Here is a 27,691-nt window from a genome sequence, read left to right as displayed (position 1 = left end):
CAAATCAGTGACGAAGAAAAACGTTTCTGTGTTTACAAAACACTAAGGTAAGAACTACTGTGTACTAATTGGTGTCCTTGAGCAGATATATAAAATGTTCTAGCACTAAATTAATACTATACCGTAGCTGTGATAAAAACTTTCATACACGCACATGTATATTGAATATATTACGAAATGCTACACACAGCTAGCTATATGGTGTCAAAAAGTCGGAATCGAGATATCATGCACTGCCACATTGATTTCATACTCATTTTATCAGTATATACCATATTTTTAATGCATGTTGCACCTTATTCTCTCTCTCTCTCTCTCTCTCTCTCTCTCTCTCTCTCTCTCTATATATATATATATATATATATATATTAACTGTGAACTAGTGATCCATGCAAGTAATCTATATAAGGAACCGTTTTGCAATTTTTTTTTTGCGCAATCTTGAAATTCCTTTATTTGGGCGGGGAGAATGAATGTCAATTTCCGGAAACATGGTGCGCATTTTTTTTTTTTTTTTTGGATCAAATCAGCGGCTGTCACAATTGATTCCATGTGAGGCACCCAGCAAATGTAACCATTTGCGCACAAGTGACGCGGTGGATTACTTTGTTTACTATGCACTGACAACTTCATGTAAATGTACCATAACATGTAGAGTACTAAAGTTTTAGTGAATGTACCTTTATAAAGTACATGGTGAATAAACAGGTTTTCTTGATATGCAGGAGACTTTCATTTACATGCGGAAAAATCACAGGCACTTGTTTCATATATGGGATCACCCCCTTCTTTTTCTTTCCACAAGGTACCTAGTAACTCAATTTCAGGCACCTCCGCTTCAAGCTCGTATTTTGTTAATATATCAATCATTCACCTACTTTAAAATCACATCGTTCGCTTCGAGAGACTTTTTTCTTGTCAAATAAATCGTTTCAGACGTTTCTAGTTGAGCCTCTTTATTGTAAACCACTCATTTCTTTCTCGAAAATTACCTCGATACATAGTAAGACTTTAGATGAAATATGTGGAGATAACGAACAGTATTCGAGCTCAAAAGTCCATTAAACATTACAAAATAAGAGCAGAGCAAACACGGACCTCTAAAACTTCAGAGGTGGGATCAGGTGCCATGGAGGAGAGAGCATCCCCTGCCGACCGGTCACACCCGCCGTGTGCTTCTTGTCATGGTCGGGAAATAACGGAAAAATCCGTCGACAATTCAGTGTGTAAATAATGGCCTAACAAATAGTATGAAAAAAAAGTCAATCAGCATTTGACTTAATGATAGATTGTATTTGCAGACAAGGGCATTGTATCGACCATAAAACTTACGAAATGATGACTTTAAACGAGGCTGTAGATATTCTTGTTTCATCAACTTGTTTGTCAATAACTTACCTCGTTTTAGAAATTGTTCATACGTAGAGCATGCTCTGGCGTATCGAATCAACTGAGACATATAAACCACGTATGCAGGTGATAAGGGTATATTGGTGCATAAGTAAGGGAAGTTGACGATTGAAAAGTTAAAGTCATCACGTTTATCATAAAGCTTTGTTGTTAGATTGCCATTAACGTCTTTTTCTAACAAAATATCCAAGTATGAAACAGATGTGTCAGACTCTGTGATATCTTTTATCTCAAGCTCACCGGGATATATCGTATCGACATAAGAATGGAAATAACCATTGTTAATTGACAATACATCGCCGATGTATCTAAATGTCGAGTTGAAGGCCACAGCAAGTGTTTTCTTCTTTTCACGTAAAAGATTTTGAACAAATCCTGCTCCATATGAATACAAAATTAGGTCTGCTTATAACGGGGCGCAATTGGTACCCATGGGAATACAAAGCTTCCGGTTGGGGTTATAAATGAAGGATAAAACCAGAGACTTCCTAGTATTCCATTCCGACGTCTCTGGTTTTATCCTTCATTAATTACCCCAACCAGAAGCTTGTATCCCATGCATCTTAAGTCTCATTATGTATCGAGGTAATTTTCGAGGAATAATTGTGTGAGACCGATGGAGATGCCACCACTTGCCGGTGGAGAGCTGCAAATTTAGACCTATACTCGGCATTCAGAGACATTGAGTAGTGAAGGATCTTCTCTTTTTTTTGCCAGTATCCACTGCGACATGCACGGGATCTCAGTTTATACGGTCTCATCCGAAGGACCGGTCTCCACGTTCCGCAGTGAGATTCGAACCCGCGACATAAGGATCAACTCCTTACACTGCGATCTCTAAACATTACGTCATGCGTGCGACCAATTGGTTTGAAGATAAGAACAACTGTTTTCAAGTGAAGATAGGAAGATTGACCGGAAGATAGGGAGAAATATCTGATGATAGGAGTAAAAAAAAATCAAAAAATAAAGGCACAAATTAGAAATATCTTTTCAAAAGCAGAGAGAGAGAGAGAGAGAGAGAGAGAGAGAGCTGTTGATCATTTGGGTACAAGCAAGGCATCGAATTATTTTCTAAGATTATAGATTAAACTTAATTCTTCTCGGTCTGAAAATGTATTGTTATACGATTTTAGTGTTTCTTGTATATATATACAACAGAAAACAGTATAGGTGCTCGCCGTCCAATTTCGTAAATGATTAATAAGTCTGTCATATAGGTCTATCCTTATGTACTTATAAATATTATAGTATAGAAGGGCAGACCTAAATAAATTAAATAAACTTTACGAAATTACGCAGATGGAGAGTGCCTATGCAACTGCGCCTATGGTATCTAGACGCTTTCAGTTTTGATCCGCACTCACAAGTAGAGTGTTTTAATTAGGATTTACTTTTTACACATTTCAATAATTTCCAGTTTACGTGATGGAACTGCAAATACAAAGTGTATGTACCAGTAATGTTTGTTTTACAAAAATGCATAGGATGGAACTCACAAACTAACTTAAGATACTCCAATTATGCTTCCGTTGTAGATAGAAATATCGTAAGTTCTAAGATATGCCTTTAGACATATCCTAAGACATATCTTAAGATGTATCTTATGGACATTTTATAAGCATACCTGTAGATTCCTATTTATTACCTATTATTTGCATCTAAATATCGTGAGTGTTGCTTAAAGTGTTTCCCATTCAATATGGGGATTTATCCCCCTCATTTCTCTCTTTAGCTTTAGCAATAATAAGCAAAGGGGAAGTACTGAAAAACCAACTGAAAAATGTTAAATTTTGTGTACCTATTTACAATGGTATGTATCTGATATTCTATTATACTCACTTCCTGGCAGACTTTTTACCGGGTGGGTAATCTCAGGTGTGGGAGGGGCTGAATATTACAGGTGCAGTCTTCTCTGCTAATATATCCCTTAACACATGTAAAGGAAGTGACCTAATACACAGTAAAGATTCATGCAGTGGTTAAACTTACCTGTGTTGGACTACTGGGACGGTTTTAAAATAATAGTAAAATATTGGAATATATCATCCTATTCATAATTGTTTTGAATTATAGTGATTTGTGTTTGTTTTAGATTCGTATTTTTTTAATGTAGAAGATGCAAGATTTAACCATAAAGTCTCATCAAAATAATTTGACAAGAAATATTCAGGCATGCAAACTAAGAATCAAGCTATATAAATATATAAGGCTTTCAAGTGTTGGTGGGCGTAGTCTCTTTCTGGCTTACTTTCAATTATCCCAAAAAACATCTACAATTTGAAGATAGGGACAAAATGTTGTTATTTTTTCGCTAATGAAAATATGTCAGAAAGAAAATACTGTATAAAAATGCAATATTCTGTAACAGTAGCAACTGTTGAAGGTTCTTCAAGGTTGTAGCTGTAGATGTCTCTGATAAAATACTACATATAATGATAATGATACACAACTTAAAATATACAACATTATTAATCATAATTTTTTAATTCATAAAAATTTAATGATTATATATTTTATAGTGATTATAATGAAAGTGGGAAACGTATAAATCATGATTCATATAAAAGAAAATCAAACTTACAGATCCCATGTGATTCCACTTCGTACCTGTCTGAGTATGAAGAATCCCAACAAATTACATCACAGATATTAAAGTTGGCATACAGTTTACTGAAAGTTATTGAAAGTTCATATATGTGTACATTACATAAAACTAAAAATGTAGATCAAGAATTGTAGAAAAAGTACTATTAGTACTGCAATGATATCATTGATCATTTAGCACATTTTACATTTTCCAATGAAGCAAAAATCCTTTCTTTTAAAAAAAAAAGTATGGGCCACATCGCTCAACTGAGCACTTTGGCCAAAGAAAAACAGTAATAAGTAGTTTGGTATTGAAAAGTTTAAATATACATGAACATTAAGTGGACCATTCCCCGGGACAGAGGAAGGACATGCTTTGAACACACTTCAATTTACACTGCCTGAATATGCTTCCGAATTTTAATTTTAAAACATGACAGATCATGACTTAACTGTTCTTGAGAAGATTTTTAAAGATATTCCCTTTGTATTCCTATATAAAACTTTGATCTTCCATTGTGGACCCATCCTATCCCCCAGGTATCATGTTTTGAACAAACCTGAATCTACATTACCTGAGGATGCTTCCATATAAATATGACTAATATTTGCTGTTCATGAGAAGAAGATTTTAAGATTTTTTCCTATATATTCCAATGTAAAACTTTGAATGCCCTATGTGACCCAATTCTACCTCCGGAGATCATGATTTGAAAAAAAACTTGAATCTACACTATGTAATAAAGGTTTAACATGTTTCATCTTTTCTGGCCCAGTTTTTATTGAAAAGAATTTTAAAAGATGTCGTGAAATTCTCACTTACCTTCCCTTGAAAAAGGGCGTGGACCTTCATTTGAACAGACTTAATTCATATCATTCAAGGATGCTTTGTGGCTAATTGAGTTGAAATTGGCCCAGTGGTTCTGGAGAAGACGTTAAAAGTGTAAAAAAAAAAAAAAAAAAAAAAAAGGTGAGCTAAAAAGGACGTAGAATAAAACCTACCTTGTTTAATTAGTAAGGATGAATCCGTAGGATGAAATATATGGAGATAATGAACAGTATTCAAGATCAAAAGTCCATTAAAACAATACAAATAAGGAGCAGAGCAAACACGGACTTCTAAAACATCAGAGGTGGGATCAGGTGCCATGGAGGAGTGAGCATCCCTGCCGACCGGTCACACCCGCCCTGTGGTCCTTGTCATGATGAAACAAAGAAAAATCCGTAGACAATTCAGTGTGTAAATAATGGCCTAACAATTAGTATGAAAAAATCAGTTAGCATTTGGCTTAATGAAAGATGGTATTTGCTGACAAGGTCATCGATCAAAGAACTTACGAAATGATGACTTTAAACGAGACTGTTGATATTCTTGTTTTATCAACTTGTTTGTCAATAAATTACCTCGTTTTAGAAATCGTTCGCTCTTGCGCATCGAATCAACTGAGATATAAACCCCGTTTACAGGTGATAATGGTATATTGCTGCACAAGTAAGGAAAGTTGATGATTGAAAAGTTAAAGTCATTACGTTTATCATAAAGCTTAGTTGCTAGGTTACAATGGTGATTATGGTAAATTCCTTGACATTTTTTTTTATTTCTTTTCATTTTGTTCTTGCAGATGTATCCTTTCACAAAAACAAGCGGCTGGGAATGTCCGAGGAATGAAACTTCTTGGACGATTAGATCGGAAATTATCTGCAACAATACCGGAAATCTTGTTTATCATTGTCTCCCTACAAACTATTTGAATGACACTATAGAGGACTGTTTCATTCCAGAACCAATACAGCCAGGTTTGAGCACAAATAATTTACACCCAAATTTAACCAATTACCTTATTTGCTATCAGTAATTTAAATAGTGCGTACTGCTTTTCATTGATTTTGCACTTTTCTGTTATAAATCTTCATATGATTTGTAATTTGCTGAGAAAGTGACTGTGTTCTGCAAGGTACGTTATGCTTCCCCCTTCTTCTAATCTTTACCAAGTCTTACATGTCTTAGTAACAATGAAAAAACGTAAAATTCTCAAACTTTAGGATGATCATTTTTACTTACCTGATTTAATATTAACCCGATTCCCTTTCGATAGTGACAGGCAGTCGACTTTGTTATGCTTTAGACAGTGCCCCGTTTCAGAACGGAGTTATCCTAATCTCTTAGGACCGTAATCTGACCACAAAGATCCAGTGCATATATTGATATTCTTTGTTTTGATAAAATAGAGAAATCAATCAAATTACATTAGTGACAAAGTGAACGTGAATCTACCAAAAAATTCCGAGATAGAATCGACCCAATCCATAACTATGCAAAGTATCGCAGGACGGGAATTTAAAAATTCTTTCATATTATTGTGTAAACACTGACAAGAGTCAAGAATAGATCAATACAATAGAACATGTATCAACTTGTTTTAGCACTAAAAAGTATATTTAAAAAATATTAAATAATTTTTACAGGTTTTTGTGCAGTTTACAACAGTTTCATAAAAAGCGTTTACTTTAACCAACAAAATCCTTGTACAAATCTATTTCCCGAGACGTGTCCAAACAAAGTGTATCAGTCTAACGAACTTTATGAATGTAAGTCTTCTATCAATAATGAACAAATTCTTTATGGAAAATATGCTTTAAAAGTATTAACTACATGTTCCAAACTCTGACATCATGTATTATAATTAACCATGAAGAAAACTTGACCGTGTTTACCTGTATTGTACCTTGACAGGGCCATCATGCTTAGAGATAAATCCTGACGAGAAATGTTACCTAGCTGAATCTACCTGTCCACGTATACAAAGGTAAATATACAAAGGAGGAGGGCAATCGGAGACGGGTTTTAACTTCTTTTGTTGACAGACACAAATGTATATAAAATATTTAAAACATATTTATATCTTCTGGGCCACAGTCATGCATTCATTGTCAGTATGATAAGAAATCATGCTCAGATGCACAAAGCATGGGATTTAATTTTTTTTTTTTTTTTTTTTTTTAGTTCACCTGAGTTGAGAGCTTAAGTGAGCTTCTCAGATCAAATTTGCCCGTCGTTCGTCCACCCGTTTAGCTGTCTGTTAACTTTTTTTTAATTTTTGCTTTTTCCCCAGTCCCACTAGGCCAATTTCAGCCTAACTTGCCACAAAGCATCCTTGGGTGACGGGTTATTTAGTTTATTAAAATGAAGGGCCAAGTCATCTTTCAATGGAAGTAATTAAAAATTTGTGAAAATTTAATGACATCATTTATAAATCTTATCAGGAACCACTGGGTCAGAAAAGATGAAACTTAAGGTTCTTTAATACTCTGATATGAGAGATAACTCTAATTGGATACAAGTCTATTATTTCTTAATATGTTTGTCAAGTTGAAATGTCTTTTTTGTTTAATTTTGCCCCACAAGCTATGCTAAATTTGTTTCTATTTTACTTATAAAATACTCTTTTTTGTGGAAAATCATAAGCATCAAAGCAACATTTTAAATGAGTGAACAGATGGTTTAATTTTTATGAACCCTAAGTAGAACTTCCTGACATAGAGTAGATTCCTATTTGTTCAAATCATGACCCCGAGTGTAGGGTGCAGCTATAAGGGGTGGTCTAGGGTTTTTTAGGGGTCGTAGGGGGCCTTTATTCTGTTTCATGGTAAAAAGTATATGTTTTTCCCAATTTAATAAAAGAAAATTTCCAAAGTACAATGGAAACAAACAAATGTGATCAAAAAAATGTACGAACTCAGTAACATGTATATCGGAAATGGTGTTCAAAAATTTACTAGTACATAGGGCATGTTGCAAAACTTGCTGACTGAAAGTAAATTAAGTCAATAAATACATTGCAAACTCTCATTTTGAATTTATTTAGTAAAATGTTAAATAGGACATCTTTCCTAATTTCAACCAAATTTTCCATGGAAAGACCCAGACCCTTGATTTGAAGACATAAAAACCTGTGGTCAAAGTTTTACATAGGAATACATAGAAAATATTTAAAAATATTTTTCTCAAGAATAGCAAAGCCATAGTTAGTCATATTTAGAGGGAAATATCCTCAGGTAGTGTAGATTAAAGTTTGTTCAAATCATGACCCTGAGGGTAGGCTGGGGCCACAATTATGGGCGATCGATATTGGAAAAAATCTTTAAAATTTATCTTCTCAAGAATAGAAAATTAAAAAATATCTGATGAGAAATGAAAAACAAATTGAAACGTTATAACAATCATTTAGACTAGGTATTAAGCAAATTTAAAAATATATATATAACTTTTATGTATGTTATCTACTTATCAATAAGGAATTATTCCAAAGAAGCAATAGAATTTAATAATAATGTCTCATTACCCATGTTTTTATGAGAAGTGCTTACATGAACTGCTCCCCAAACATGGACGTGCGTAAGATATAAAAATAAAACGTATTGCGTTTCCGGATATGAATTACAGTGCCTAAAATAATTAATAAATTGTAAAAAGTTAAAGAACTAAATTTTGCTTTGAATACACAACAGTTGCAAATGACACAATGGATTTTTTTAATCACATTTATTATTTAGATTTCAAATACATATCGGTTGGTATTATCACGTGACAAAGATCCAGGGTATAAGCACGTGAAGTTTGTATGCCCTTTTTTGTCAGCATTTAGATGTATGTTGAATTCGTCTTTAAATTTTGATGCATTGCATCAATTTAACTTGTTAATATATATATGCATTCTCAGGTAGTGTAGATTAAAATTTGTTCAAATCATGACTTTCGGGGGGTAGGGTGCGATCAAAGTTTTACATAGGAATACATGTATATAAGATAAAATAATCAAAAATTTTCTCACGAACAGCAAAGCCACTATTAGTCATACTTATATGGAAACATCCTCAGGTTTTTTAATTCAAATTTATTTAAATCATGACCCCTGGGGGGTAATGTGGGGCCACAATGGGCGATAAAATATTAATATAGGAGAATATATGAAAAAAAAAATCATTTCAAATTCTTCTTCTCACGAACAGCAAAGCCATAATTAGTCATATCTATATGGAATCATATTCAGCTATTGTACAAAATGTTCAAATCATGACATCCAGAGGTATGGTGGGGCCATCAAAGACAATCAAAGTTAAGAAGGAGTATATAGGAAATATGGGTAATCAAATATAAACATAGGAATTCATTGTTAAGGATCTTTAAAAACTTTTTTTCAAGCACAGGAAAAGTATGATTAGTCATATTAATATGGAAGCATCCTCAGGTAGTATAGATTTACCTTTTTGTCAAGATTCCGAGGTAGGGTGGGCCTCAATAATAATCAAAGTTTTACATAGGAATGTCCTTGTAAAAAAATCTGCTGATGTAGAATAGTGAGCGTTAACGTTGTCTTGTTATTCATCTTTAATTAACAAGTGTACCTGATCATTTAAACCTATAAAAGTACTTTCTGTATTATATAATAAAAGTTACCACATATTTCTTTTTTTTAATTGACCTTTTAATTACAATATTATCAAAGGGGAATAACAAACGGGAATAACTTCTCTTAAAGCAGAGTTAATATTTTCATATATGATCACAATAGCGCCCACTCCAACTCCAGAACCCCTGACCCAGGGGCTATTAATTTCACAATTTGGGACGAAGGATTCTTGCTCATCATAACATACACTTAGTTTCTGTAAAATATCCAGCAACAGATAAGACGACTTTCAAATATTTAATCCATTTTCACAATATGATCAATATAGAGCCCCGCCCTATTACCCAGGAGCCATGAAATTCAAAATTTGGAAGAAGCACTGTTGCTCATCGTATCTGTGTACAGTTTGTCCGCTTATTTGTACCCAGGAGCAGAGAACAATCGAAGATTTGTATAAAGAATTTTTCTATATACCAATAAAGCCCCACCCTGAAAAACAGAACCCCTCACCCAGTGGCCATGAATTTCACGATTTCAGAAGAAGCACTCCTGCTCATAATAACCATGCACAAGTCTGTCTGTTAAATAACCATGAGTAGAGAAGATTTTTCAAAGAATTAATACATTTTCACTATATGGTCAATAGAGCTCCACCTTAACTCCAGATCCCCTGTCCCAGGGGCAATGAATTTCACAATTTTGCAAGAAGCGCTCTTGTTCATCATAAGCATACACTTCTGGCTGCAACTTTCTCAGATTTATAACGTTTAGTAATTAGTAATACATAAGGGTACAGTCAATGTAAGCAAGCATGTGAAAAATATACATGTATGAAAAGTACATACATGTATAGTTCATTACCCTATGAGCTTTTATAACTGAGTACATTAATTACAATGAAGCGCATGGTTTTATTGGACTGATTGAAGTGGTAAATTTTTCCATTTGAATGAAATATTTTGAGCTTTCTTCTTAACAATTAAGGAATGAATTTAATAGCTACCCAAGTTATACTGTTTAACTTGGTTTGGGGCATTTTACGCTTTCTTAACCCCGAAGCGGTTTATAAAAAGCGTAAAATGTTCCAGCCCAGGTTATACCTGTACAACTTGGGTAGCTATTAAATTCATTCCTTATTTAATTTTCCATCATTAAGAGTAAATAATGAGACAATTTCTCCTTCAAAAATGCCTTCAAATTGTACAAAATTTAAAGGTAACGTCGAGCGGATTGATACGTTTTTGACGTAATTAAGTCATTGTGACGTAGGTAACACAAGTTATACGATATAAACTCATTTTTTATCCAATTAAATGAGGCGTTACAACCAAAATTCAATTATTGGTTGTTACATAATGACACATCCATTTCTTCAGAAAGGCGAAAACGGTTTATTGTAGGAGCGAGTGGACAAGGAAACATCAGTTTGCACTGAGAAAAAGCCCTCGATTGTCCTAATTTTTTCACAGCTTCATTCGAATACCTGTAGAACAGGTATTCCTTAAATACAATAAGCAATCATATCGGCAATATACAAAAACATCAGGTAAACACGCGTTTGATCGATACACGTGCTGTGATAACTTAAATAAACATGACAAGTGCATACATGTACCTGTAATTATGTACATGTTCGTTTCAATGCGTGAGTTTTACAGAAGCGGGGACTCTCTCTCTCTCTCTCTCTCTCTCTCTCTCTCTCTCTCAACTTCATGATATTTCTTATCCTAAAACATTGCTTTTTGATTTACCTGAGACAGTCCGATATTTTAACAAAAGTGTTAATACAATGTAATAACCACTGAAGCAATTCTTTCAAGAATGCAGGCTTAAATGAAAAGTAGTCAATATTTAGGGAATCAGCTACACATTGTAGTAGGTATTTGAAGTAATTTGGTGTTTGATACAGAAAGTGGGGAGACTATTTTTCTTCTTTAAAACATACACGAAGCATAAATTAAAGCAATGCATCGAATTATGATACAGACAATCTAGTGAATTTTGTTTTTGGAATGGAAAGGAAAATGCAGATACGTATGAACTTGAACTGAACAACTACAGAAAATAAAGTAGATGCTGAAGGTATATTAGACACTGCCAATTTTTATGCCCCCGTAATCGAAGATTCGGGGGTATATAGTTTTTGCCCTGTCCGTCTGTCTGTCTGTTTAGCTGTTTGTCTTTTTGTCCGCAGAAACTTTAACATTGCCCATAACTTTTGATTGGTTGGAGCTATGGCTTTCATATTTCACATGTGTATTCCTTGTGACAAGAATTCCTTTGGGTCAAACTTGACCTTCGAATTTGACCCACTTTTGCAAAAATTTACCCAACTTTAACCTTGGCCATAACTTTTGAACAGTTGGTGCTAGGGCTATCATACCTCACATGTATATTCATCGTGACAAGACCTTTCCATGGGTGTAAATATTTTTGACCTTTTGACCTTGACCTTAGAGTTTGACCGACTTTTGAAAAACCTTATACTTGGCCATAACTTTTGAACAGTTAGTACAACGGCTTTCATATTTCACAGGTATATTCCTGGTGACAACACTTTCCTTTGGATACCAACAATTTTGACCTTTTGACATTGACATTGGAGTTTGACCTACTTTTGAAAAACTATAACCTTCACCATAATTTTTGAACAGTTGATGCTAGGATTTTTGTATTTTGCATGTGTATTTCTTATTACAAGGTCTTCCCCTGCGTACCATTAATTTTGACCTTTTGACCTTGACCTTGGAGTTTGACCCACTTTTAGAAAATATTATCTATGACCATAACTTTTGAATGGTTGGTGCTTGTGGGGTTTTTATTTACCAGGTGTATCCATTGAACAAATCCTTTCTTTGGGTAACAACATTTTTGATCTCTTGACCTTGGAGTTTGACTTGCATTTGAGAAACTTTAACCTTCGCCATAAGCTGCCATACGGGAGCATCAGTGTTTCACAAACACATCTTGTTTTCTATATTTAGCCTGTCCGTATGTGCCTTGATAAAATTCTTCTATGGTTAAAATGAGAGATTTATCAGCCAACTCTGCTTTTAGTGATCAAGTACTTTCGATGGTAATTATTATACCCAGATAAGGGAATTTGTTAGCACTAAAATATTGATTGTATATTGCTAAACACCGATCATAATTCAGCCATATTTCAGTGGCATTTCCTATGACCGGTTTTTGAAAGTTTTGGGGTTTCTCTGGTGGCCCCCAGTTAGTCTATCCTTTTAAAAAAGCCAGAGAAATGATCTTTTTTTATGATCTGGTCCGTCATATTTTCTTCCTTCCCGGAGCAGTACATTCGGTTTAAATTAAAAGTTTTTTTTTTTTTCAATTCTGTATGATCAATATTTTGTTTCAAAATAATTGTATGTATGAAATTTAACTAATTTGCCGTGTGCTAAATAAGCATACTTTTTAGCTCTACTCAGAGACCAGAAGAACTTATGCGATAGTAAAGTGTCCGTCGTCCGTCTGTCTGTAAACAATTTTTCAAAATGCTACTCAACCTACAGTTTTAGTTTGATTTCAATATAACTTGGCACACAAGTAGACTACACTAAGATTTAAATTTAGTGCATCCTTTTTGGTTTTGATGAATGGCATTGTCATGGTTACTAAAAATAGAAATTTCTGTGAAATTCCTTTAAAACGCTAGTCTGATTTCAATATAACTTGGCTAAAAAGTAGACTATACTAAGATACATATTTTAGTGAATAGGTTTTTATTTTGATGAACGGTGTTGCCATGATTACTAAAAATTAACATCAATTCTCTGTAAGGACCAAAAATGCTTGGCCACGCACTATCATGGAATTTTATTTTATCACTATAATATTAGAGAGTGACCTATATAAAGACTATTGGTAGGTAAATTTTGGACAGTACCTCCTTGGTTTCCATAGCAACGACTTTGAAATATTTTGTCATGGCAAAACTGACCTGATTGTCATCACCATGTAAAATAATTCCGTGCTTCCTTAATGTAGGAAAGTTATGAACATAACATGGGTTTCATTTTATAGCTAAGTAATCAAAGTTTCTGTGCATATAAATTTTATTCAATTTAACACAAGGTTTTTAATATGATACAGATCAATTTACATGAATTTGTCATAAAAATGAATACAAAGGTGCATATTTCTTGATATGCATATTAAATTTTGCAGGCAATTGAAACTTAGCAAAAAGATCTTTTTAGTAAGATCAAGTTTAGATCTAAAAGATGCAAAAAGATTTGAGGTGGGGAAATCAGTTAAAAGTCATATTTCAATCCCCTCAAATTATAACTTTTCCTAAAAATTAACCTAGAGTTATTTCCCTTTGCTGACTCTTTTGCACTTAAGACAAAAAAATTAAACTGGTGTTATTTCCCTTTGTTGACTCTCCTGTATTGAAGTCTAAAGAAGTTTATAACAACATGTGGCAAAAACAGACGCCAGAAAAATAAACATGAGACAATAACGGAAAAATGATGTGTTTTTCAACTTTTTAAAATGGAATTCAGGTGTGAATGGCAAAGGAATTCATCAAATGATGGAGACACTGCTTTCTCAGCATTCAACTTGATAATGATGTACAGGTCTTTATTATGATAATAGATTTTTCATGTCAAATTCACTTTGCAAAATATTGAAACAAATTTTATGAGGTCTGACTTGCATTCCCATCATGTGGGATTCCATGTACTCTAAAACCCATGAGAAAAATGCAAGATGCAATTGGAGGAAAACAACAAGCAGAAGATAGGGCAGTCAGTGGGAATGGTTAGAACAACCCCTAGGCACAGGTATAAATTTGAATGTTTTCAAATATTCATTTTGTATAAAAACTACATGTAAGAAGCTTTTTCAAATAAATTGACATAATTTTAAATTAAATAATCTTTTTATATAATAGATTTAATTGGTCTATATTCAAAGATCACCATGTTAGCAGGACATTCCAGATATATATCTGATTAATATATTTGCATTATAGGAATTTTTGCTTGCTTCAGAAAGCAACTTACTTTGGTAAATCATAACTACAAAGTTTATCAAAAGGAGGAGAATATTGTAGAAGATGTAAGTTTGTATGTAATGAAAAATATACACAAGGCTATATAAAAAAATATACATTTTTGGTAACATTGTACACAGTGGCGGTTCCAGGAATCTTGAAAAGGGGGGGGGGGACCAGTGTGGTCTTGGGGTACTGGCTCAAGGCCACACCAAAAAATTGATTTATTAAATCTGATATATATTTTGGACACAAAGAAGGGGGGGGCTCTAAATCCGCAATTGGTACAGTTTAAAATCTAATTTGGCCAAAAAAGTAGTAGGTCTTGGGTAAAAATTAGAGAAGGTCGACTTAACAGAAACACATACAAATTTTTTTAGCCTAAAAAGAAGTCATATAATTCCGATTCACTGCAAAAGAACAAAACATATTTAACTGCAGCTATAAATACAAACTAATAAGATATAAATATAATATACCAATGTAAATGTATCCATTCATGATTAACAATAAGAATGAATTTCTTTAATTTGAAAAAAAATATTTTAAACATATTTTAGATGTACTGGTGCTTTTAAAAGAAAAAAGAAGATGAAAAGATATATAGGGAAATAATTTTCAATAAAAAGCAGGTGAATTTTTTTTTTAATAATACAATTGTCTGGATATTGAGTTTTCATTTTTTTTTTAATGTCACTGCCACCATGAATTTATCAATCTTTTATAAAAGTCATGATTTTGACAGATTCTGGGGGTGTAATAATTATGAAAAGAAAAACAAATTGGTTGTTGATTATATATACTTCTATGTATATATTGTTAACATTTTAGGACTGTGACACAGGAGCATCACTTATGAAAGGTTGCACTCAAATAGTACAACGATGAAGGATATATGAGCAACTGTAAGTACACTATAATTTAATTAATTCAATATATATATATGAAATAGTGTTGATGACTTGTATGATTATCCCTAATGCATACGATTTATACAAGAAAATTGCATAGGCCTACATGTGTAAATTAACTACAAAAGAAATATCCAGTATACAGTAATGATCGATATAGTTGCAAATGCTTGGGAAATAACTGATTAAAGAGAACCTTTATTCTTGTGTTTTTATCATCTTTATTCAACACAAAGGCTATATACCAGAAGCAGAAGGCAGTTACAAAATTAACTAATGGAGACAGAAACCTTGCAATTGACCGTGAGAATTGAACATTGGACAGTATCTTCACTGAACAATTTAATATTCATGGAGACAGCTTTTGAAGTAGGTGATGGTAAATTGTTTCAGTTACTTTTATCTTGCAATTGGCTACACTGAAAATACTGTATGTGTACATAAATTGGCGTATTCAAAATTTAGCGCAATCACTGGGTATGGAGTGGTTGGCGTAATCATGAATTAGCGCTACACACGCCTGCGGCATGTATTGTATTTATTAATGATTTATTTAAGGTATTCATGAATTGGTGCATTGTTGTCTGCGTTAAAGGCAATAAAATATGAAGAACAGGTGCTTGGGAATGGGACCCCCTCCCCCGCGTTCCTTACTCCAAGGGTTCTCCCCGACTTTTTTATAATAAAATATATTTCTATGACATATTCACAAAGTATTACAATTCAAAAATCCAAAATATAATCTAAAACTAACCTTTTATTAAATTCATACTCTCTGATACTAAAAGTTCTCTTTTAGTATCCGAGAGTATGAATTTTTATAGGGGAGGGGGGGGGGTCCCGTCCCCAAGCACCTGTGATATGAAGCCTGCTTTTTTAAGTACACATGCAGGAATTTTGAGGCAATTTATTTCAAGATGTAAATACTAACTACTAGGTTAGTATTATATACATTTTGATAAAAATAGATATGCTTATATACTTGTATTTGTTATCACATGAAAAATGTAGTAGATATTAAACAATTGATTTTTGATTAAAGTATACAATCAGTCATGTATGTTTTTTTTCCAGGGGAAAAGATGAAGATGATTATCTTAAGTATCACTTTTCAAACCCATTTAAAATTCTTCTTGACTGGTCAGACACAACACCACATAATGGTCAACCTCTGATGTAAAGAGAAATCATGGAAACATCAAGCCTAGCTGTTTCTATTGTCTACAAAATTGCTATATAGCAGCTATTTTCTACATTTTGTTTATCTCTAAATACACATTTTGGATAATGTTTAGATGTAGATTCTTGCTTGATTAATAATTTGAAAAAAAAACCGTTTTTAAAAGTAACAATAAAATTATACATATTCACATGAATATGTGTAACTATGTTTTCTGATTGTAAGACTATTCATTAATGGTATTGTTTTTAATGGGGTGTTAATTTATGGTCAGTCTAAATAATTCTAAATTTCTTTAACCAAATAAAATTGATATCTAAAGATTTGCATCTGGGAACAAGCAAAATTTAAAAGGAGGAAATTAACATTAGCTTATCAAATTTCAAACCTGCTAAATTAATACACTGTATCTACCTACCTATGCATGAAAAAGTAATAATCTGTCATTTATTTATTATTTTTGATTGAAAAGTATCATTAGAGTTTTAATCCATTACCTTTTTGCATTTTTTACCTAGTATTTAAAAATGTTGTTTACTGATAAGTTCCAGTGAAATTTTCTTTATATTTTGAGTAATCTGCCCTTTGTAAAGGATCATAGAGAAACAATAATAATTCATTTAATTTTGTTTTATCCTATTTATTATCTTTAATAATATTTACTAATCATTCCGTTTGTCTTATTTATTAGTGAGAAAAATGTTTGGAAAAGAAATTTTATAAAACAACCAGTGTCTAGTAACATTTTGAACAAAATATTATTTGGCAAAATGCCAATTTTCGAAGTTAAAAATACCGAAAATGAAAAATATCCCCACTCCACTTTTCATAAAAGTTAACTAATATTATTATGGTGTTTCTAAAATTTAAGGTGATTTTTTCTTGAATTGCCTGCATTTCTTGAAAGACTTCTTGAAATATAGGGTAAAAACGACCATTTTCAAAATGTAAGAATTAGGTCATCTTTGAGCCATCAGTTGAAGAATTTGCAGGTGACTTGTAGATTTTTTTTAATTGTGTTATATAGTGCTTCATTTGTTCTATTCATATAATGTATGAATTATCTCAAAATAATAAAGATGATTAAACCACAAGAAATCAAGTATATAGCATTTTTATGCTTGAATTGAGAGTAAATGGGGACAAAATCTATATTAGCCCGTTACCATGGCAACCAAGGTAGTAACTTTAATTTTGAATGTTGATTATGTCATAGTGTATGGGCATTAATCACGTGAAAAAGTTTCATGAAAATCGCTCATGGTGTGTGCCACAGCCCTACAGTAAAATTTTGGTCCTTACAGAGAATTGATGTTAAAATGTCTGTAAAATTCCTTTAAAACGCTACTCCTCCTACAGTTTTGGTCTCACTTTAATATATTTTGGCAAAAAAAAAAAAGACTACACTAAGATACATAATTTAATGCTTCGGTTTTTGATTTTGATGAACGGTGTTGCCATGGTTACCCAAAATAAAAAATTTCTGTAAAATTTCTTTAAAACGCTACTCCTCATACAGTTTTGGTCTGATTTCAATATAACTTGGCATACAAGTAGACTACACTAAGATACAAAATTTAGTGCATCGGTTTTTGATTTCGATGATTGGAGTTGCCATGGTTACAAAAACTAGAAATTTCTGTGACATTACTTTAAGGAGCTATCCCTGTTACAGTTTTGGTCTGATTTCAATATATTTTGGCATACAAGGAGATTACACTATGGTTCATAATTTAATGCATCAGTATTTGATTATGATGAATAGTGTTGCCATGGTTACTAAAAAAAGAAATATCTGTAAAATTCCTTTAAAACGCTACTCCTCCTACGTTTTGGTCTGATTTCAATATAACTTGGCATACAAGTAGACTACACTAAGATACAAAATTTAGTGCATCGGTTTTTGATTTCGATGATTGGAGTTGCCATGGTTACAAAAACTAGAAATTTCTGTGACATTACTTTAAGGAGCTATCCCTGTTACAGTTTTGGTCTGATTTCAATATATTTTGGCATACAAGGAGATTACACTATGGTTCATAATTTAATGCATCAGTATTTGATTATGATGAATAGTGTTGCCATGGTTACTAAAAAAAGAAATATCTGTAAAATTCCTTTAAAACGCTACTCCTCCTACGTTTTGGTCTGATTTCAATATAACTTGGCATACAAGTAGACTACACTAAGATACATAATTTAGTGCATCTGTTTTTGATTTCGATGATTCGAGTTGCCATGGTTACTAAAAATAACAAAATTATGTGAAATTACTTTAAAAAGCTACTTCTGCTATAATTTTGATCTTATTTCAATATAATTTGGCATACCAGTAGATTACACTATGATACATAACTTAGTGCATCAGTATTTGATTATGATGAACAGTGTTGCCATGGTTACTAAAAAAAGAAATATCTGTGAAATTCCTTAAAAACACAATTCCTCCTACAGTTTAGTCTGATTTCAATATAACTTGGCACAAAAGTAAACTACGCTAAGATACATAATTTGATGAATTAGTTTTTGATTTTGATGAATGGTTTTGCCATGGTTACTTAAAATAGAAATTTCTATGAAATTCCTTTAAAACATTACTCCTGCTACAGTTTTGGTCTGATTTCAATCTAATTTGGCATACAAGTGGACTACACTATGATACATAATAGCATTTATCTTTTTTTTACATTTCAGTGAATGGTGTTGCCATGGTCACTAAAAATAGAAATTTCTGTGAAATACTTTCAAAACACTACTCCTCCTTCAGTTTACGTTTGATTTCAATATAACTTGGCACACAAGTAGACTACATTAAGATACATAATTCTACTTATTGCTGCATGTTGCAAAGTTTCAAATCCAAGTGCTACTTTTTCTTTGATATACGTACAGACCAGTAGAACTAAAGTCTCATCAGAGACTTCTGGTTAATTCTTTTGTTCCTTAACAGTCCAATTTTGAAGGATATCAATACTGAGAGAGTCTGATATTACACTTAATATCAGACTGCTCACTAATATCGGACTGCCACAGGTAAATTTTTAGACTGCAAGAACAAAGGATTGACATCACAGCAATGTTTTAAAGTACGATATATGCCTCAAACAATTCTGTTTGAAAAAATATCAGACAGTTTTCGGCCCTAACGGGCCTCAAACTATCTGATATTTTTTTATACAAAACTGTATTCGGCATATATCCAATACAGCATAACTCACTTTGCTAGTCTCAGAGAGTGCGATTCTTAAAACATTGCGCCGAATATTGCTTTTTCAATTCTAAAGAAATGGGTGTGTCATTATGTAACAATTGATATTCGATTGCAAAGTCCCAAACGTTTCATTCAAACGAAAAATTTTACCACTTCAATGCGCATGATTGTATATATTCATTTATACCATTGTTACGGTGTAAAATACGACTTTTCGGACTAATTATAAATTAATGTGTAAATTAACTTTTCGGACTATGTGTAAATTGTTATAAAAACTTTTCGTATATTTCGGCAAATGTGATAAATTCTATAAATTCCGCACAGCTTTAATCCTACCTGAGGCAGTCTGACATGGACAGTTAATCTCCTAATTGACTTCTGTTTATATTTATTGTCACTTATTCTTTCATCTTCTTTAATTCTATTATATACATGCCGCTAAAATGTCACCAGTCGCTCAATAATTGTTTGATACTTGATTTCTTTATACTTTCTTCTTAATCCCTTTATTTTGTCATATCTTTGTTCAGTATGTATGTTTTGTTGTTAAAATTATAGTCAGTTGGAATCAGACCTTCGGTGCTGATACATCCCAAACTCATGTAAAAGTATATTCCATGCTGATTCCATATAAACGTACAAAAATTGTAACTCGTGTTGACTTGTTGGAGGCTTTATGAATCTGGGTTCAACAATAAGAGGAAAACTCACGGTTGGCCCAGAATTAGAATTTGAAGGACAATTCATCCCGTAAAACTATTCATTTTCTTTTTCAATCAACCAGACCGAGGTTGACAAACTGTCTTGGGTCTATTTCCTCATTTTAGCTTAATGGTGTGCCGTCTGTTTGCAATATTATCCCTCTTTTGTTTAGTTCATTAAACTCGAACTTAAATTCTTTTAGAGGAATCTTAAATCCTTCTCATTTAAGAAAAAAGAGGAAAATATATTATTAAGTATAAGGGTGGGATTTTGTAGCGAACAAAATATTGATTTCATTAAAAAGCTAAAATTATATATATTGTATACAACTGACAAGATTTAAGGCTTTTCTTTTCCTCTTTTTTTCGTTTTGGAAATAAGTGTACCATGCAGCGGTTTGTCAATCGACGTGGGGTTTACCTTCATAAATCGTGGCCTGAACTGACCTTCAAAATAGTGACTTTGTAGGGGCTCAGTGCATTCCAAGTCCATAGGTTTCTCTACAGCGAAAGTTCCGATTCAGTGAGGGGTCTTTCACAAATAGTATACATGTTGCTTTGTTTTCCAGAATAACTACAGTAGCAGCCACTTCAGATCCCGGTACAGGTGGTGCAAGAAAACAGTCTTCATACAGAGTGCAGGTCGTGATGCTGATATTCACAGCAATGTTAATAAAATAAGATGCTATGTGCAGTATATTTTATTTATTTCTTCCTTAGGAAGTAGACATATTAGTCTGTTTGACTTTAAAAGCTTTTAAATCAATTCTTTTAATACGTTTGTACTCATGATCGAGTAAAAACATACTAAAATAAGCGCATGATCTGTTTCATGATCTTGACTTATGGTCATGTTAACTCTAAAACAGTGTAATATGGTCTTGACTTTTGTTGAGATATCCAGTGAAATTTTGACCGGTGTACTGTATAAATTTAGTACTTTAGTTATCTAGAATGTATTCAGACAGTTTATGTTGTTGCAATTTATCCAAAGGTTAAAGTATTTTTTTTTTTTTTGACGAAGATGTAGTTTCCATTCATATCCCGTTTTGAGGAAAACATAATCTTTTCTGCATGAGATAATATATAAATTGCATGAGCCGTTTTCTTGTTTAGTTATTGTATTTATGTGCAGTGGTGATTACACGATAACGATGTTAACATGAAGGACTGGAACTTACTATTTTGATTTCATGATATAACAAGTGTGAAATAATTTTTTCATGATAAAGTGTCTGAACTGTGTTACTGCCAACATTCAATATGCTGGATTTAGAGAAAAAAAACACAGCAATATTATGCATTTGTTAACTGGGTTTAGGGCAGTTATGCGTTTTGTCGCACCTGAGAACCAAACTGCCTGCCAGAGGTCATTCTATAAACGAAGACAACAATGGTTGAGGGTTCACCAAAACGCATTCTGTGCAAGAACTCAGTCAGTAAATGTTTTGTTATACCTTTAGAAATTGTTTCCTTTATAAATCTAGCACTGGTTTCCATGTTTGCGCGATGCGGATGACATTTTTGATTTTACTCACAAAACATATTACTTAAATTGGTCAATTTCATAATTGTCGAACACAAACGAATGCAAATTAAATATCCAGCCTAGGCTGAGAATTAACAAATTCAAATTAAGTTTTACTTAAAAACAAACAAACAAACATGCAGACAAACAAAGAGGAAAAAAAAACCAGCGATCGAACATTCCACATACATTGTACCGGTCCAACATTCTATTTTCTGGACCGCACAGTAAAAGATTGGAAATGTTGACCTTTTTAAATATATATTTATATATGAAACGATTTTAAAGTTATAACTAAAGAGTTTTTTTTTTAATTTCGTACATGTCTTTGCTACTGTGTGGTATTGTATATGACATAAATTATGTTATTTAGGGATACATTTCCCTGTGTATGGTACATTCAATATTTTCTGTAGTTCTACGCAAATTTGTGATTGCGCTATGTACGTACGAGAGGTGATCAAAAAGTTCGCAAACTTCTATATTTTACAAAACCACAATTCAGAACAGATTGACATAGAGTCATTACATTATGACAAGCACCATGTTTGTGACGTCACAATGTGTAGACGACTTGTGACAAAAATTGGTTGACTCAGTCGAACGGCTGTAAAGTTAAATGTATATCTTGGAAGTCATATAATAATTTGTACAACGTTTATGAAGACAACTTGCCAGAATTTCAATCATTAATTGGATTGATTGTTTAAGTGAAGGAGGGGATAGTTAAAGATGATGTTCGTTCTGGTGCCCAGTGAAAGTAAGCTGAGGAAGAGATGTGTCCTTGTTTAGCAATTTGTAATGAAAGATCGCCAAGTTACACTTAGAAATATAGTTGAATGTCTTAACAATAAAATAATTATTAAATCCCTAAAATATCCTTTACTTTAGACTTTAAACATACATGTATTAGATATGATAAAGAAAAGGCACCCATACTTGATCCACATTGGATAAATGACACACTCAAGACAGAGTTGTCGAGGTGTGATGGTCACTATTCTCATACTGTAACTGCTGGGCTGCGTTCAAGATCGTAGCGGCTAATCTAGCAGCTAAGTGGTAGATATCTATCTTTATTGAACGGACAGCTAGCTTAGCAGCTAAGTCTAAGATTTGAGATAAAAATATATCAGTAAAGACTTATTTTTGGAACAAAAAAAGTTTATTTCATGCGAAAATATATATGTAAATTTACATTTAATTCGATAAGATGTAGAAAATATTTTCCCGTTTAGTTAAAATCTAGTGTGCTGCGAAGTTGTAACTAAGGAGGCCATATTGGATTTAGGACTTAGCATTAAATATTTATGCTAGCTCTCCCTACGTAGCGGCTAGGCTAGCTTTGCCTTCAACATCGTAGCTTTACGCAGCGGCTACGTAGCAGCTACGTTGTTGAACGCACCCCTGGGAAAGGATATCCTTATCCACCCGTCCTATTGCTGAATTTTGGCTATTTGCGAAAAATGGACTATTCTTGTTGTAAAAAATAACTTGCATGGTAAGAAATATCTAAGACTCGGAAACATCTTTTACCTTCTGTGAACAGTATGCTATTGAGCATGTCACGTAACCGCCTGGACCACGTGATTCGCGCATGGGAAGAACGGTGGCTGATGTACATTAAAATCGGAGGGGACTACTTTAAAAATGATAAACAATGAAACCTAATTTTATTTCTTTTATGGAAGTTATTCAATTAGTTCACAAACTTTCTGATCACCCTTCGTATTAGTGTGGTTTATGTTACATTAAAGGTTTAAATCTTAAAAGCGTGAGCACCACTCGTAACAAGGGGCCAAGGGCCACAACGTTCACCCGAGGCACGTGTGGTTCTGCTGTTCTTCATCAGCAGGTCCCCTCCCCCATATACATGTATTCCTCTGTAAAACTTGATCACACATTGTGACCCCACTCTACCCCCAGAGGTCATGATTTGAATAAATTTGAATCTACCCTACCTGCGGGTGTTTCCATATAAAACTGACTCACCAGGGCTTTGCTGTTCTTGAGATAAAGATTTTTCCTAGCTATGTATTCCTTGGTAAACATTTGATCGCACATTGAGGTCATTCCCTATCTCAGGGGACATGATTTGAAAAAAAAATGAATCTACACTACCTTTGGATGCTTCCGTATGACTAACAATGACTTTGTTGTTCTTGAGGGGAAAAAATACTTTTCTCTTTATATTCCTATATGTAAACATTTGATCGCACATTCTGGCCCGCCCACCCTACTCTCGGGAGGTCATGATTTTAACAAACTTGAATCTAAACAACCTGGGCATGTGAATAATCACGGCTTCGCTGTTCTTGAGATTTTTCCTATGTAATTCTACGTAAAACACTTTGATTGCCCATTGTGGCCCACCTATCCCCCGACGGTCATGATTTTATACTTTTAATACCGCGGGTATTTTTTTTTAATAAAACATTTATTCTACGTTATTTTTTGGAATTTCCATATGAATACATTGTAAATGTCTGCTGGAAGAAAAATTTATGAAAGAAGACAAAAATATCTTTGAACCCAGGGTGTATATTGGGGGAGGGGTCCTGTCCACAAGCACCTGTGGTCTTAGTGTTTACATTTTATTTCGATGTTTTAGGTGCATTTTGTGTTTGTTTGTAATATACGTCTCGTATTGATCTGTGCAATTGATGTTACTTTTTCTCTCACTCCTTCGATAATTTTATTGCGACTGAGTAACATGTACGTCCAAACAGGTGAGATCTGTACAGCGAAATACTTCGAACCGTAAAGTAGTGGGTTAAAAAATAAAACCAGCGAAGAAAAATAAGACGGACAAGGATAAATCTCTTCCTTTTACGAGTCGTTTTCAGCGTATCTATAACAAAAGATAAGTTTAGATTATCTTTTTTTTAATTTATGTGACATTTATTCACGCTAGCTGTGTCAACATTCTGAAATTTCTATTTCACCAAGTTAACATTGTGATTTTTACACCTGAATGATTGCCTGGGTATATTCTGTTTTTCCTTGTAGTACCTTATCTGAGGCGGCTGTAGACATTTTAGCGGATACGTTAAAGAAAAATTTGTGGACATTTTAAAAGTGGAATTTAAATTTTCTCGAGAGAATTGTCAAATCACATATCAGGCATGTAGGGGAAGGGGGGACTACACTAAAGTCGATCAGCACCACTGAAAATTAGCATACCGGTAGTATATATAGTCATAATTTTGGGGACATGCATCCCGTCCTGTTTCTTACGGGCCTCTATAAACCTCCCGTTAGCTACCCCCCAGCTCATAGGATTTTAAGCAGGATAAACACAATTGAAATTAGTAACAAGAGGTCTATGGGCCACAGCGCTCACCAGAGTTACTTTAGCCCTGCTGTTCTTCAGAAGACTCAAATTTAAAGATTTTTATATTACCTTGAAAATTTGCGACCCCATATTATGGTCACAAACTCTAAGGGATCTCTGAATCCGCACACCATAGGGATGCTTCAATATCAATAAGACTAACATGGTCTTGCAGATATAGAGAAGAAAATTCTTTTCCGGTATACATGCTTTATGTAAATTTTCATCATGATTTTAGCCAACTCAAATCGTGTCCATAATTTAACTAAAAAAAATAAATTCACACATGACAATTTTTGCAAATTGATAGATATATTGTGTTTCTTTAGAAGATTTTTTTTAATCCTTATATAATTTCATGCGAATTTTTGATTCCCCACGCTACCTTTAGGGGCCCCGATTTATACAGTTTAAAATCTTCACTACCTCAGGCAGACTTCACATTTCATCTTTTCTGGTCCAGTGGTAAAATTTGGATCCCTTATTGTGGCCCACCCTAACCCCGCGGTCCATGAATAGAAAGAATTAGAATGTACATAATGTTTAGAAGCTTCCGTATAAGTTTCATCTCTTCTAGTCAAAGGGTTCTTGAGAAGATTTTAAAAAAAATTTCCAATATATTTAAATGTAAAACTTTGATTCATTATTGTGGCCCCAACCTACCGCGAGGGTGCACGATTTGAACAATTTACAATCTACATTATATCTGGAAGCTTTCACAAAAGTTTCATCTTTTCTAGTCCAGCGGTTCTTGAGAGGGAGATTTTTAAAGATTTTTCTCATATATTTCAATGTAAAACTTTGATCTCTTATTGTGGTCCCACTTCACCCCAGAGACCTTCATACAAGTTTCATCTTTTCAACTTCAGTGGTTTTTGAGAAGATTTTGATTTTTTTTTTCCTTATATGTTTTATGTAAAAGTTTGATACCTAATTGTGACTAATATAACCCTAACCGTGGGGGTTATAATATGAACAATTTTGAATCTACATTTCCTCAGTAAGCTTCCACATAAGTTTTACCTTTTCTAGACCAGTGGTTCTTGAGAAGAAGATTTTAAAAAGAAATTTCTGATATATTTCATTGTAAAACTTTCTCCCCTATTTTGGACCACTCTAACCCCTGGAGTTAGGATTTTAACAATTTAGAATCTACACTTCCTCAGGAAACTTCCACATAAGTTTCACCTTTTCTGGCCCAGTGGTTCTTGGGTTGGAGGATTTAAAAAATTTCTCCATTTTAATGAAAAACTTTCACCCTCTAATGTGTCCCCACCCTAACCCCGGGGGTCATGATTTGGACAATTTAGAATATACACTTCCTCACCAATCCTCCACATAAGTTTCATCTTTCCTGGCCCAGTGGCTCTTGAGAAGATTTCTTTTAATGACCCCATCCAATTTTTGCTTTTTCTAGATTATCTCCCCTCAAAAGCGGGTTTGGTCCTTCTGTTGAACAACGAGCGATCAGAAGAAACTCACTTGAGCTTTTGGCTCAGGAGAGCTAAAAAAGTGATCAAGTCAGCACTAAAACATGATATAGTTCAGTCTGTTCGTTTTAATTAAGTTAATAATCAACATCTGAAAGAATAACAATATTTTTCCAGTGAAAAATAACCATTTTTTTCTTTCACTAAAATGTGTATAATAAAATATCCATTTACACCTTTAGAAATTCCGCTGAAATATCCTGCGGGTCACCTGCAGTGTGGGGATACCGGTGGGTAACGTACTACTAGTAATCAGTGAGAGAAAATTAAGTGTTTTTGTGCATTATTATGTTATAATAAAGAACTTTAAGTTGGCTTACTATGTATGTATGCTATATCACTTGTATATTGATAAATATTTTGTCTTTTTGAGCAAATTGCAACATCTACAATGAATTACAATGTAGTTTAAGCTCAGTAAGCTGATATAAATTGAACAAGATATGACAAATTAAAATGAAACTTGTGTCCAATCTCATCAACACATTATCATGATTATTGTCAATATTATTTGTTCAAAACAACAACAGAAAATTGTCAGCTCTATGATAATGTTAAACCAGTACATTTTTAAGGAAGATGGGTCTACCAGGTCCATGTTAGGTACATGTTAAATTCACATGCATAATACTTGTCATGGTATTAACATATTAGTAAGTTCAACAGTTTTTAGGGTTTAGTAAAATACAATTGACTTGGGACCATCTTTTTTTATTAGGAATTTATTTATTTTCATTTATTTTTACTTTTTATTTTTTGCCTGTTATGTATGTGTGTGAAAGTCAGAAAAGCTTTGACTAACAAAATTGAAATGCTTACTTTTTTATTGTATAACTTGCTATGTCAGTGGTGTAGATTAATTAATTCATATATTACTACATGTTTACGCTTTTAATAAATTTTTATACAGCA

The 27,691-nt window shown here is 33.2% G+C and overlaps 1 protein-coding gene across 3 annotated transcripts; it reads left to right on the top strand.

Annotated features, from left to right (window-relative positions):
* On the top strand, window positions 1-27,691 carry LOC133197581 (uncharacterized). 3 transcript variants are annotated; one of them, XM_061333687.1, is made up of 5 exons: window positions 1-47; window positions 5,622-5,796; window positions 6,466-6,588; window positions 6,734-6,806; window positions 20,997-21,658. In XM_061333687.1, exons 2-5 carry the CDS (start codon window positions 5,622-5,624, stop codon window positions 21,106-21,108), a joined length of 483 nt encoding a protein of 160 aa, XP_061189671.1. In that variant the 5' UTR covers window positions 1-47; the 3' UTR covers window positions 21,109-21,658. The 3 variants fall into 3 exon arrangements, with proteins under 3 accessions (XP_061189671.1, XP_061189672.1, XP_061189670.1); XM_061333688.1 differs by lacking the exons at window positions 1-47; window positions 20,997-21,658 and adding exons at window positions 3,154-3,223; window positions 26,962-27,691; XM_061333686.1 differs by lacking the exon at window positions 1-47 and adding an exon at window positions 3,154-3,223.

The sequence above is a fragment of the Saccostrea echinata genome, unplaced genomic scaffold (genome assembly GCF_033153115.1).
Source record: "Saccostrea echinata isolate AGI-Se365-2 ecotype Australia unplaced genomic scaffold, CSIRO_AGI_Sech_v1 ptg000030l, whole genome shotgun sequence".
NCBI classification, from domain to species: domain Eukaryota; kingdom Metazoa; phylum Mollusca; class Bivalvia; order Ostreida; family Ostreidae; genus Saccostrea; species Saccostrea echinata.
The sequence above is the reverse complement of the archived record's forward strand: the minus strand, read 5'-3'. Positions and strand labels throughout refer to the sequence as shown.